This window comes from Buceros rhinoceros, unplaced genomic scaffold (assembly GCF_000710305.1).
Source record: "Buceros rhinoceros silvestris isolate BGI_N320 unplaced genomic scaffold, ASM71030v1 scaffold7902, whole genome shotgun sequence".
Taxonomy (NCBI): domain Eukaryota; kingdom Metazoa; phylum Chordata; class Aves; order Bucerotiformes; family Bucerotidae; genus Buceros; species Buceros rhinoceros.
The window spans coordinates 1-14,707 of record NW_010397088.1 but is presented as its reverse complement, the minus strand read 5'-3'; the positions used below and the strand labels follow the sequence as shown (position 1 = coordinate 14,707).

Genomic DNA, 14,707 nt, shown 5'->3' with positions numbered 1-14,707 from the left:
CTCCCAACGTCCTGCGGGGCCACGACTGTCTCAGCAAACGCGCCAGTGGCCGAGTCACCGAGCGCTGCCTCCTGCAGTACCCGAGTGCCGACTGAAGCTCTGCTGAGCCTGTCCAACCCACGTGCTGTGCTCACAGCCCACGCACGTTTACAGACCCACCTCTTCAGATGGAAAGCAAGTCCTCAGCAGCTCCAGCGGGCTGCAGCCATTTTCTTTTCATACCAGGTATTTCTGAGGACTGATCTGCGTAAGATCCCAGCACCATTTAATTTAATGCCAATTAATAATAATCTTGGGCAATCATCCGCACAAATTGAATGACTCGCAGTGGGCCATGAGGAACGATGAGATGCTGTAATGTCTATGTCCAATAACAAATGAGTGTTCACTCCCTGTTACTTCATTAAGACCAGGGTCTGGTTTGGAAACCTACCCCAAAACAGTGAAACAAGCAACGACTTTACTCACCCAAAGCTGTCAAATGGGGAATTGGCTCTGTTACAAAAGAACACAGAACAACAACCCTTGATTCAGTGCTTGAGGTTAAGAAGGATCCAGCTCTGGCAGATATTATTAAAGCTCTACAAAATGTAAGGGTGGGGGTGGGGTTTTTCCTCCTTTCCCTTTGCTCTGCTTTGCAGCTGGTCCCGGTGACTGCGTACCTCACCGTTCCCGTCCTGGAGCTCTCTTGCAGCACGGTAGATTTCGAGACCTGCTTTGTCGCACAGCCCAAGGCCGAACGTGTCTTCCTGCACAACAGGAGCGGCTGCAGAAGTTACTGGACTGCTTCGCTGGGTATTCGGGGTTTGCCGTTGGATTTCCTCCCTATATGTGGTCTCACTGTTCAGTGTGTGTGTTTGGTACGGCTGTGGGCACTCACTCAGCATACAGCCAGTATACATACATACATACATACATACATATATATATATATACACACACCCCGGTCTCCTCCTGCTCTCATTTACGTGGGCTTTTGTTACCGCAGATTTGACCCAGACTGAACGACAGCCCTTGCAATAGTGGCTGTGCTTTGCTCATTTATAATTCAGTCCTGAGAGGCAACAAGCAGCAGCAGCTCCTCGTGAGTTCAGTCGGAGCTTGTAATGGTGTTAACCCCACATGCCCTTCAAAGGAGAGAATATCAGGGCCTTAATACTTTGACGTGGAGCCCACTGATCACTCCCCTTGCGTTGAGGACGAAAGCAAGCCAGCCACACCATCTGCCAGAGCAAGTCATGACTGAGGAGCTGGCGAGCAAGGAGCCACCCTGGTTTGACTGCACGTGCTGAACAAACTCACACAGCGGGTCCTGCATGGCTTTGTTTGGCGTTTTCTCAACTCACACAGCAAGTCCTGCATGGCTTCATTTGGTGTTTGCTCCTTTCACTACAGATGAACAGGAACGCTCTAACGACCTGGAAGTATTTTGTGTCTCCCCTACTCGCGGCGTTTTGGAGGCACGGGAAGGGGACCCACCTACCAGAGAAGTTCTGCAGATCAGCTTCACTGCCAGGTCAGTTCACAGGACTGGGATTTTGCTGTTGTTCCCTGTTAAGCCCAGACGTAGGTGGAGAAGTCACTGAAAGGAAAGAGCAGTCCTGCTCTCCTCTTGTGTTCCCAGGCTGCTTGTTCTGCTCCCAGCACCTGCCAGCCCTGGGCTCCAGCTGGTCCTTTTTCTGTGTGACTCTGCTCCTGCTCTGCTCCCATAGAGCGGCTTTCTTTTGGATTTGGCACCCAAAATTCCAGACTTTAGATTTACACACTCAGAATCACGCTGTTCCTACAGCTGGCACGACACACTGACTATGTACCACTGGATAAAATCCCTTTCTTTAGAGCAACGTCTTGCACAGGGACGAGTCTCAGGCCCGCCATTCAGTGCAGAGGCTGACACAGCCGTTCAGCAGTTTATTAGGACAGAGGCAGAACCGTGTCTGCAGCAGTTCAGAGTTTCAGCAAAGGGTCTGTTTGTTTGTCACTCAGGGAGTGCAAGGTGTTTTGCAGTCAGCTCAGGGATCCTTCACTGCAGCTCACGTGGCTTCTCTCGAACAGGCACTTTGGGAAGCCCCTCGCTTCCCTGCATGCAGGTAGAGCACCTCCTGGGGAAGCAGAGAGAGCGCACTGCAGTTCTGCTGCAGGGACACGACTGGGATACCCTGCTCACTGCTACAGTCACGTTGATGACTAGGGTATTTTTGTTGCCTCTAGTCCAAAGGTTTTCCACACAACGAGGATAATGTGAGCTGCAGGAGAATGACAGCAAAGAACAGAAGAGAGCAGATGAAAATTACTTTCTCTGTCCTACAAACACCTAATACTGTCCTAACGATGTTTATCTTATCCTGACCTGTGTCAAGGCTGGGAATGAGTGCTGAATGGCAGAGGGGGTGTCTCAAAGCCTTTGATTTCTTTGCTCTCATTAGGGAGATGTAGCTCCTGTAAGAAAATTCAGCTTCCACTACAAAGTATTTTCTTGGAAGTTATCACGTACTGGCACAGAGTTTAAGTAAGACAAGTCTGTCTCAGTGATCTCAGTGAACACAAGCAAACCATAGGCGACACGAGTTACTGTCACAACTTCAATCTGCGTGGAACACTCCATCCCTGGAGGTACGGAGAGGGCAGTGGCAGCTCTGAGCAGCATGGTGGAGCAGAGACCTCCCTGGGCTCCCGTCTGCCTCAGTTTACCTGGAGCACGTCGGGATGGCCCTGAAGTGCTTCTTTTTGCCTGGCAGCAGCTACGAACCAGCACAGCATTAGTAAATAATTATATGCAAGGTAACTTTACATCACCTCCCTCAGCCAGTGGGCTTCCTGCAGGGGAGTGGCGTAAGAGAAAGTAAAATAAAAGTTGTCTGGCAGAACAGGCTCTTGCCTCAGGCCTGTACAAGAGCCACCGCTGAGACAGAGAGAGGTGCTTCAGAGGGAGTCTCAGGAGTGCCGGGCAGCATTAGCCTCGGGCACAGCACGCACAAGGCTTCCACTGGGCACAAAAGGACAGTTGCTGTCAGCTTGTTGATGTTCCTCTGCAGCCTGGACTCCGCTGGCTGCCCCTTGGCTTAGCGGAGTTGACAGAAACTTTTCTGTCTCAAACTTGGTGTGTCGCAGGGGTGAGTGTTTGCATCGGGCAGTGCAGGTGTTTGCTCCCAAACTCCAGCCCCCAGCAGAGCTCTGGTTTGTTAACTAAACCAGAATTTCACCAGTAGGGAGATCCTCAGGTTCTTCTTTCCAACATGGAGTTAATAACCCAATGTCTTTACTTCCGGCAGAAGCTGGACCCCTCTCGCACACCCCACCTGTAGCCCTGGGACCTGACAGGGCGGTGAGAGCGCAGAACCAACTCTAACGACAGAGCCCAGCACTCGCCATTAGGAGCAGCTCATGTCTTAGGGCACCACCCTCCCCTGTTCTTCCGCAGGGTAACTAGTCTCATCCTTGGACACAGAACTGCATCTTGCTGCGTCTGAACTGCCTTTTTGCTCTGCGTTTTAGGAGCGACATCGAGTACGAGACAACCGTGACCATTACTGGAATGCTGGGAGAGAAGCCTTGCAAGCTACAGCTCAGGGGACGAGGAACATACGACAGGAGTAAGAAGTCCTGTATTCAGGTTAAGCAAGATGATGTGGGACAAGTGGCAAGGTAATGATGAGATGGATGCTGACGAGCCATCAGCTGAGGCTGTGTTTTCACCTTCTGCAGCTGTTTTAACATGGACTGGAACTTCACCTCAATGAAATTTTAAGTAATGAGGAAAAAAATTCATGGTATTTTAAAGAAAACAGTTATAATCACCTCCTCTTGTTCTGCTCCTTTTGTTGCTGTGATAAACTTACGGCTACAATAGAACCAGGCTCTGCAAAATAATGGGGCTTGAATTGCAAAGTAGCTGTGGTGAGAGTTAGGCCAAACCCGCTGCTATCATGGTGTGCCCCAAATTACAGTCAAAGACAGTGCAGATCTTCGAAACCAGCTTTTGTTTTGCCTTGTTTATTCGTTTGACATTAAAGTGGCCATTGACACACACTAAAAGCAAGAATCAGTGAACAGGCAAGCACCCCCGGGCTGTTTGCTCAGTGCCCCACAGGGAAAGGGCAACCCAACCTCCCCTGCACTCCTTGGAAAGCCACCAAGCCTGCGTGTTTCAGCGTGATCGGGTATTGCCAACATCCCCTTCAGCTCCAGCGGGAGGAATTCCCTCCCCCACGTGGTTCCCATTTACTCACCCTTTCTTCAGATGTTTCTAGTGTCACTTTAGCTAAAGGTCACTGAAATTCCCACTGCTGAGCCTGTAACGTGTTCCATTCCCATGGCATAGAAGGGTTTTGTGAGGGGCAGTGTCTGTGGGGAGGAGGGGGCTGCAATCCGCAGTGGAGAAGAACAAAAGATGATAGCTGCCTTCTGCCTACATTAAACCAGCTGCCCTGGCCCTGAGAAGCTGTTTTATACACAGGAGCCTCTGTGGGGAAAACAGGACCCTTGAGGATGCCAATGCCTCTCTGCTCCCTCTAAATAATTTAATCTTCTTGCTCTACAACACAGCATGTGTGACTGCTAGGGCAGTGAGACAGGCCACAGCAGAGGAGGGACGATATCAAATAATAGCTCCAAGCCATCATGACCTCCAGCTAACAACCACCAGAAAATCAACACAAAGATATTGCAAGAGCCCAGTTGAATTACTAAGTGCAAAAACAAGAGCCAGGACGGAGAACTTCAGCCTGTGTCACAAATTTAAATGTTTGACATGACATGGTCTCATCAGTACATTTCTTTTTCAAGCTGTTAGCTCTGAGTTTCAACGACTTTTCTGCTCATAAGAGAGGGAAGAGAACTTCACAAGGTGAAACACGTTTGCAAGGGCACTGAAGCACTGAGGCGTCACTGACCTTCCTGCAGTCAGAGCAGGGCTGAAACCCATTTCACGTTAGGCAAGTAAAGATTAGTAAGCGTAAGCTCATCCTCTAAGTTAGGAGTCACACAGGCTGGTGACTAGAAATGTGTTGTATAGGTGGAACGGCCGCTTCCAACCTCCTGGCAATTCCGCAGAACCTTTCTACTGCAGCACCTCCTGTGGAATTATGTTCTAGTCCCTCCCCCCTCCCTCACTGGCAGCCTCACAGCAGCTGGGTTTAAAGCAGAGACCGCCAGCACATCCTCCACCGTCAGGCACACCCAGCCCGTGTGGTGGAGAGGGCAGACACAGCTGTAAAGGAGATGATGTCGTGTCTTTGCTCTGCTTTCAAACCAAGAAGCTGCTCTAGACTTCTTGCAAGCTGGTGAACTCGTAAGAAAACCCTGGGAAAGCCTTTTCCTCTGCTCTGATGGTTTTGTTTCGAGCAACCTTTGTACCCTGCTGTACAAAATGACCGCAGCATGACCTATTTCTCTCTGACACTATCCCCACAACAAGGGGACTAATTAAATCAGAACTTTGCACTCGTCATCACCACACAAGGGGCTGTAGTCGAATTCCAGCTGAACTGATTTCTTCTCTCATGTCAGATGCCTTTTAACTCTGAAGCAAATGCCAGGGGTTTTCGCCTTTTCCCACCTGCTTAGTAGACCTCTACAATTTATTCTACTTTGCGATTTGTGCCTAAAATTTGCAGATCTCGTAAGGAATCCCTGAATCCACTTGATTTCACAGTGCAGATCATGAGCTATTACTAGAGAAGGCAGAGTTGGCTGTTGGGTTGTTCAGTTCCCGGGGTACTCAAACACCGCTGCAGCGCCCATGCCCGTTCCCACGCACATCGACACAACACCATACCCTCTGAAAAGAAAAAGACAGATCAGGTTCAGATCGTCTGGGGAAAAAATAAATACAATAAATCTGACCTACCCACTGCATCACCAAGAGATTCTAACTCTGCAGCAGGTCCTGGTGCCCCAGAGGCCTTGCAGGGTGCTGACTGCAGAGCATGTGGACACACGTCCCTCTGCCCGCCTCCTGGACGGCAGCAGGGCTCCAGAAGCCAGCCCCCCGGCCACCTGTCTCAGCCGTAGGAGCGGTGAGGTCAAATAGAAGAACTGCTTTAACTCAGGTGGCTGAGGGAGAAACGGTTCCTTTCCTCCTTCCCCAGGCTGCCCTTCAGGGCTTTGCTATGTAAAGGCTGAGGTAAATTTGGACAGTCAGATGATGTACAGCAGGATTTTTTGTGGAAAAAAGGAGTGGAAAGCCAGCTTTCAGAGCAAGTTCCGCCCCTCCAGTTTAAGGTGGTTTAATGTTTCTGCCTGGTTTGCTTGGCATTTAAGAGCTTGCCACCACCGCAGCCCTCCTCTCTAGGCCAGGACACAGCTCATCCTCTGGTGCAAGTCCAGCCTGACTGCTGACTTGCTGCTCCAGCACTGCATGGTGAAGGTGTCTACCTAGGGCCCTGCACCACCAAGGACCAGGAGAGACCCTACACTCATGGGCAGCAAAGCATCACACAGCCCTCCCCAGAGAGCCATCAGGAATTCACGGTCAAAGCTATCAAAGGGATGGAGAAAGCCGAACCCAACCTGATGGCTACCTCTGAGCCCAAGTCACTTACCCACACGTGAGGCGTTAAGGCTAACACTGGTCCTTGTTGCTCACCTTTTCCCTCTGCGCTTCAATTCATTGAGCAGAGTGACGACCTGACGAGTGCCGGTACAGCCCAGGGGGTGCCCCAGTGCTATTGCTCCTCCCAGGGGGTTGACCTTCTCCATGGGAATGCCCAGCTTTTCCACACAGTACACAGCCTAGGAAGACCAAGGGAATGGGTTCATGGAGATGCTCTCGTCTCTACTGCAGGAGAGCTCAGAGGCCGGCAGGGAAGATGGTGATCTCGTCTGTACGTGAAGTGGGGCAGCAAACCATCCCAGGCAGCTCTAGGGCCTTCACACGATTGGTGCTTAAAACAAATTCAGCTCAAACGATGCTTGTTATTACACAAACTCCACCTCACGGTGCCAGCTGCCCTCCCACCGTTTGTAGGCAGCAGCCTGACTCCAGCCGGACCCCCCTTCCCCGTGGAATGCGGCGGAACTCCACTACAAAGCGAAGCGCACAGGAGTGCGCTAAGCCTGTCAGCTTCCCCTCAACCCGAGCCCTGCGCTTCCCACCAGGCAGGGCACAGGCCCGTGGAGGACCCTGCAGTGACGCTTCTGCCTTTCATTAAGGACCTCCTAACTAATGAGCACAACACAGACACACAGACACCAACGAACACGGAATTACAGCCCTTGTGAAACAGATTTCACAAGCTGGTATGAGGATATGAGCGCCAAGATCACAATCTTACTTGGCAGACGTATTTTTCTGTTGGTTTTTCTTAACTATGAAGCTGTATAAGCAATGTCCTGCTCATTTTTCTTTGAGGAAGGGATGAAAATAGTCTGTACATCGGGCTGAAGATGGTAGATGTGGAACAAGTCCAAATCTTGATTCGGAGAGCAGGCTGAAATAAATACACTCAGCCACCACGCGACGCTGCAGCTCACTCACCTGGCTGGCAAAGGCTTCATTAATTTCATAGATATCAATGTCCCTCAGCGTCAGACCTACGGTCAGGATTTAAAAGGAGATTATTTTTATCTAGTCACTGTATCAAAGCCTCCCATTGCCAGTTCCAGTTCTCCTCTAGTGACAGAAAGTGGGGACCCTGGCTCCCCGTGGGGTATCTACACTTGTACGCGTGTTTATTTATGACAGTGGGAAAGACCACAAAACTTCACTGTTCCTGGCGGTGTGTCGCTGGGTTTGCTAAGTTTCCTTACATCACATGCGATTTCTCTGCAGAGGGATTAAAGATTGAAGGGTATTTCCAGACAAAGATAAAACTACAGGTGAGCCCGGTGGACACAACGAGAATCACCAGCTATAAAAGCTATTTAACCTGGTGAGTACGATCAAAACCCTGAGGAAAGCCTGTTCCACTGGTCAGATGCCAAAATTATAACGAAAAAACCACCCCAAACCAAACCCCAAACCCACCCCCACACTCTGGTCATATCAAGGAAGAACCAAAGGAGCACTACGTGCACTCTGAACCACTTGCCACAGGTTAAATGCTGTTGGGACTGCGCAGGGGTTTAGTCCCGAGCTCCTCACAGGAGAGCGAGTGACAACCTGCACATGAGGAGCAGCGAGCAGCGCTGCAGCCACCCGCTGTGAAGCCTCTGAAGTTCATTGCTGCGGTGGCTGAGAGCTGCACGCGCTGGAATAGCATCATTTCACATTCCAGTCCTCCCAGTCTGATACACCCCGTGCTGAACACGACTGACACGTGGTTCTCACCCGCCTTCTCCACAGCCGCGGGGATTGCGTAGGCCGGTCCGATGCCCATAATGTCGGGGGGGACTCCAACCACCGCAAAGGACCTGAGCACCCCCAGGACGGGGAGACCCAGCTGTGCTGCTTTGGAGCGTTTTGCCAGGAGAACAGCAGCTGCTCCATCGCTGACCTGGCTGGCGTTACCTGTTGGAAGAGATCTATTAACACCTCTTTAGCCCGAGCACAGCCCAGTACAAGGGAGGTAACCCACAGGACCAAGACAAACGTAACCCGGGAGCTGACCTGCCGTAGTGCTGCCGTCCTCTTTGAAGGCAGGCTTCAGCTTTGCCAAGCCCTCCAGGGTCGTGGAGGACCTAATCCCTTCATCTTGGTGCACGGTGATTGCTTTTTGGTTGCCCTGATCATCTACAACAGTGGTCTTCACGGGAACAATCTCAGTTTTAAACAGGCCCAGCTGCTGAGCTTTCGCTGCTCTGTTAAAGAAGAGTGTGAAAGGTTAAAAAATTCCGAGGGTGAACTGTGAGAGAACCAGCGCCAAGGAGACCAGTCAGTAGGAGAATGCACTGAGGTGTGACTTGGTGTACAGGTACACCGGCGCTGCGTAGGGGACAAGGTGACAGGCGAATACTTATTCCCATTCACGGGAAGACAAACTTCTGACCTCTATGTCACAGGAAATGTATCGCTACCGTGATGGGCACTGTCCCTAAACCCAGCTCACAGGATCACACACTGCTGAGCAAGAATCACAGAACCACAGACTCATTTTGGTTGGTAGAGACTTTAAGATCACCAAGTCCAACTGCTCCCCCAGCACTGCCAGGTCCCCACTGACCCCTGTCCCTCAGCACCACCTCGACACAGCTGGGAAACCCTCCAGGGATGGGGACTGCAGCGATGCCTGTTCTGTTCCCATCAACACCTTTGTGACTGACTGCCCACCAGCAGCCCACAGCACGAAGCTGTACCTGCGCAGTGCTGCAGCCACATCACAACTGTCAGAAAATAAATGATCCCTGATCTTCAAATATCAATTCTTATTTTGGAGAGTTTAACCAGGGCAAGCGGGCTAAGCCTCCACGTGATGCTAACGACTGCTGACAGGTTAAGGGACGGCTGGAGTTTCACTCCTTCCCGTTTCATCCTACTAAAGACAAGCTGAGCTTTAGACCACAGACTTCAGGTATCATCTTCTGGCATTGAAGTGTCACCTTCCAACCCCAAATGACTGCAGCGGACGTTGCACAGTGCCCGTGACTGTGTAGAAGGCTGTGACCTGACTGAGCAGCAAAGGCGTGGTGAAGACAGGGTCTGGTCCCCGAGACAGCAGCATGAGCAGTAGGGAACAACTGACAGGACTGGACTGACAGGAGTGGGCAGAATGCAATCAGCTAAATTAGAACTGGCTCGGGGCACGTGGTTTTAATCTTTCACATCAACAAGGTCTTTAAAAGCCTCCCCCAGCAGAGCTGGTTTAGAAGATTTACCCTTCAGAGGGAATACGAACTGGAGACTGAAAGCTTGTTTTATCCCCTCATCACCTGACAATCCTACTACTAAAATGAAAATATTCAGTAGCCGCAGGAGCTAGAGCGAAGCGCTGAAGGACAGGTCAGGAACTCCGCAGACATCCGGAAAGCGAGGCCAGAAGATCACCCCTTTCCTCACGGAGAGGTAGGGTCATTCACACACCCTCTGGCGTTATCAGTGAGAAAGGCTGGCACGCCAAGTTCCCCCAGAAGCAGGGCCAGAATTTAAAGGTTAACTGCCCTGTGCAGTGGCTTCCTGTGTTAGATAAACTACTGGACCGGGGCGATGCTTAAACAGAGCTCTGAAAGTTACTTTAACTCTGCGATGGCAGCAACTTTAAGCTGGAGCGCCGGTACAGTCCGAGGGATCCCAGGGGTCAGCAGACCGCGGCAGTGATCCCACCCTGGAGGAAGGTTGTTAGAGGGAAGACCGGACTCACGTGAGCCAGACACCTGCGGCGCAGTCAAGGCACTCTGCTCATGAGCTCGGTGGTTCTCCAGAAACAGCGACACTTCCACACTCTCTTAGCAAAGGTTTGAAAGGCAACACAAAGGCGACACTTAACCCCTCCTGGGAAGCAGCAGCGTGTTTTCTATCTGTATTTATTCCTTAACTAAAAGGTTAAAAAACAAACCCTTACTTTTGTTGGGAAGCCAAGGCAAAGGCGTCTTGCTTCTTTCGGGAAACTCCAAACTTCTCTGCCACATTTTCTGAGGTTATTCTGGGGAACACAACACCACAGAGTCAGTCCAACGACACACCTCATGGAGCTGCGGTCGGCGTCTACCAAGACAACACAAGGCACAAGCACTGGCTGCAGTCTCAAAGGGAGCTGCTGCCTTCCCATCCCTGAACTGCCCGGCAGAAGCAGATCCTGAATCAAAACTAGGACCAAAACAAGGTTTGATCTACTTTCCTTGCTCATTAAGCCACTGAGCTTAAGCCACGAGACAAGGAAATCTGTCATCAGCTGCTGATCTTCCCCATGTCGCACAGCTCACCTACAGCACCAAGGAGGACGCTGACACATTCAGCTGCAGGCTCACCACACTCACGCTGATCTGAAGAGGCCACTGAAGAGACAGACCACATACAAATCCCTCCAGCTTGGGGGAGAGGCCACACTTACCCCATAGGAATAAGGCAATCTCGAGCTTTGCTGTTTTCCATCATGCTGGAGCTGATGTCACCAGGGTTATTTGCACTTCGCAGGGACATCGTTTCCACACTAAACACAAAAAAACCTGGAATTTGCTACCTGTGCTTTCATACTACATCGGTGGCAGCTGCTCCGTTAGGTCGATCCCCCTGCAGAAACGCAGCTCCTAATTGAGACCTGGCTGAGGCAGGAGCTCTTCCATCATTAATGTAAGAATTACCACAATATGAAAACAAGTTCCTGGATTAAATGGGTCCTTGTTTCACTAAGAACAGGACACCAATGCCAACAGTTAGTTTCTCGTGTTTCCACGCCCAGGAAGGAATTTTTAATGACTCTGGCGCTTTTGTCCTCAAACATAATGAGAAACTCAAGGTCCTTGGACTGGAGCTGCCAGCGAGACCGTCAACAGCCACAGAAACAGCCCGTGCAGCGTAAGGAGGGGCTGGCAGCACAGTAAGGACAGCGTTAAGCTCACCACGAGAAAGAGACCAAAGCGAGTTAAGCTGGTTGTGTTTTGCAACACAAAGGACTTCAGATGCGATCCCAGCGGCTGCAGTCTGACCTGCAAGTGAGTCCAGAAGCGGAAGGAAACCGCGTCCGCTGCAGAAATATGCGGCCAGTGCTGCAGACTAGGCAGCTTCTGTGAAGCCAGCCTAGACCACGAAGCCTACGGCAGGATGAGGGGTTCAGCTCCACTCTGCACCCCACCAATACACTCATGGAGAGTAAAAACCAAAGAAATTATTCCTGGAACAAAAACTATTCCTGGGAAATAGAAGACAAGCAGAAAATAAGGTTTTTCCTTTTAGATCTGCTCTTCTGAAGTGAACGTGGTCGCTAGTGCTTCTCCGAAGCCACCCAACGGTTACGTAACCCGCTAAAAAGTGAACACGTCTCACGACGTTGGGAGCGAAGCTGCAGCGGAACAGCTGCTGTTAGCCTACCGAACCTTGAGCAGTGGCAGGACGGTCATTCCTTTACCCAAGAGAGCTGCTGGTCTCAGACACCAGGTAACTGGAGATTAGTTAAAAAGCTAATTACAGCCGGCTCCTTCGGCAGTCAGAGCTCTGCATACAGGTGGTGTCCTACTGCAGGGCCGGAGGACCCAATAAAACAGGCTCTTTGCCTGCTTGTACCAGACACTCGGCCTTTTATGGCAACCCCAGCAGCACGTCACCAAGACCACATCTTCTGGGGGAACTAAAGGACTCCCACGCCCCCTCCCTCAGACCCTTTAAGATGACCCGATCTTCTGCAGAAGCACTCAGCAGCCTCTGGAAATACACAAACGGCATCTGCAGCCACCGCTTAAATTCAGGCCCCAAGGTCAGGGTTTATTCTCCCATCTGTCAAATGGAAACAGCATCTCCTTCCCTGGGGGCGCAGATTGGGGTGGGAGGGGTTTCTAATTCCAGGCACAAGAGCTGCAGCGGTGGGACAGCGTGCTGCTGCCGTCAGGAAGCCTAAGCAAGGGCTGTAGAGACTGTCTTACCCACAGGCCAAGCCGATGTCGTACGATCCGTTTCGGATGCCACCTGTAACAGCACAAATATTCTTACTGTCACCTAGGGCAAAAGCTCTCCTCCTCCAGCCGTAGTTTCACCAACGCCTGAGGCACCCACCATGGCCAAACGGGGTGTTCCCTCCGCCTGCCCTCCCCAACCTGAGCCAAGGCTGAAGACTAGCCATGACCTGATCTGCAGCCAGAGGACAGAGGGACCAATCTAGAAGGTGCCTGATGTGGACGTGATGGTAGACCCTATCCTCACAAAGCCAAGCCACTGCCCTCGGGGTACACCCAGCAGCTCAAGGATATAAAAGCATTCAGCTAACAACACCCTGAGAACTCCCCACAGCAGAAGACATTATCGCCGTTTTCACCGGCCAGAGAGATCTGAGGCAGCAGAAATGAGCCCTGGGGGCAGGGCAGGGGCTGACTCTGACGCTCACCAGCTATGTTGATGATGGCCTGCAGCCCGGAGGAGCACTGCCGGTTCACGCTGCAGCACGGCACCGTCTCGGGAATACCACTAGAAAATAAGACAGCGTTGGCAAAGGCTTGGGGATGAAATCCACACAACAAGCCAAACCTCTAGGAGAGCATCAAGCCACTTGATTAAACTTTAACCCTCAACTTCAAGACGCGCACATCCCTTCATACACTTGTCGACCTACTTGGTCCTGCCCCAAGAGAAAGCAAAGTTCAGAGATAATTCCCAAACGGGATTCGCGAGCAGCTCTGGGTGGTTTCCCCATAGGTCTGTCTGCAGAAGGTCTGCCACAAGCAGGGCCCTCTTGTCTGCCTCGTTCCAGAGCTCTGGTCGAGGCCGGACACACGGGAAAGCTCGACAACGTTGGTAACTCCTGGTGGTCTGCGCCTGCACCTCTCCGATGCGGCGGATGTACACACCGATGCACAGAAGCGAATGCCAGCGACAGACACTGGCTGAACTCCTCGGATGCTGAGATCCAGCTCCAGATCAGCTACTGACCACAGCCAGGGACCGAGCACAAAGACCCGGGACAACCCCACCGCTCCTGGCCCGCGCAGAGCAGAGAGCAGCACAGCCCCGCAGCGCGGAGAAGCAGCAGGGGCAGCTGGGAGCTGCCTCTCCTGCTCCGAGGCTCCACGAAGGGAGCCCAGGGTAATCAGCCTCCCTCCGTCCCCTGCCAGCAGAGTTCCCCAAACCCCGTCTCGGCTCTCCACACGCTCGATCAATGTTTGATTTCTAGGCAAGGGGTGATCTGCTGTAACGTCCTAGAAGCTCACACGCCTCATCACAACCTCTGGCCCAGTGCTGTTCCGCAGCCAAGGCCCGCGAAGGGGAGGAGGAACCTCGATCTGGTTGAGTTTACCTTAGAAATTGTGCAACTCTTGCGATCAAAGCGCCAGCTCCAGGCTGCAGCACGTTTCCTGAGTGCAAAGAGACAATTCCAGTCAGTCAGCTGCACTTCCCTCACTGTTTGCTGCCAGCATCGAAGGGACATTAATGTCACCACGGCTTGGTACCATTTGGCACCTAGATCAGAGCCCCCCCACTTGGCAGGACAGTCACGAAGGACACACCAACTTCATAAACCTGACGCTACGTGCTAACCCCTCCCAACCCCACGGCACCTGCCAGTATGCCATGGGACACCAGCAGCAGCCTGTCCCAGACCTACCCAGACCAGGAGCCCAGGAGCCGCAGCTCTGGTCAGAGGCAGTTCACTCACCCACGCAGATGTCTCCCAGGGCCTCCGGACGAAGATTGACATCTTGAAGGACAGCCGTCATAACGGCAGCCAGCAGCTCATCGGGTGTAGTATCCTAAAAGCAAAAGGGATCAGCGCTGCCAAGGGACACCACTAACCACCCCGTCACCAGCTCACCCTCAGACTCCTTCAGCGGGCTCGTGTACGACACTTTGGCAGCTCCACTCCACTCGTCAGCTCACGGTGGCTGTTTTTTTCCCATGAAAGCAGAATTTCTCTGCCTGGTTTTAGCCCAGGTACCCTTCAGGCTCGGTTTTACACCAGTGCCCTTTGCGGAGCCTTCAAACCAAACGACTACCGTGAGCGTGTGACAGGGTGGGCAAGCCGAGCGCCCCGTTCATCCCGTGAAAGCAGAGGGGGACCGCCGCGGGTGGGAAGCACCGCCGGCACCTCCGCCCCTGTTCTGCAGGACGATGACGAGTCACCTGGATCCTTTGGGGCCACCCCGGCACCGTGCTCCGGCCGAGCCCCGGGGCCGCCCGGTGAGGCACTGG

At 52.2% G+C, this 14,707-nt stretch overlaps 1 protein-coding gene across 1 annotated transcript; it reads right to left on the bottom strand.

Annotated features, from left to right (window-relative positions):
• Window positions 1-5,703: 5,703 nt before the first annotated feature.
• On the bottom strand, window positions 5,704-14,268 carry ACAA1 (acetyl-CoA acyltransferase 1; the record flags this gene model as incomplete). The annotated part of the gene is made up of 11 exons (XM_010146106.1): window positions 5,704-5,779; window positions 6,587-6,732; window positions 7,478-7,533; window positions 8,270-8,449; window positions 8,549-8,739; window positions 10,437-10,517; window positions 10,926-11,024; window positions 12,451-12,493; window positions 12,909-12,988; window positions 13,815-13,872; window positions 14,175-14,268. Coding segments are annotated over 11 exons (1,104 nt in total), but the record flags the coding sequence as incomplete, so codon positions are not given.
• Window positions 14,269-14,707: the final 439 nt, after the last annotated feature.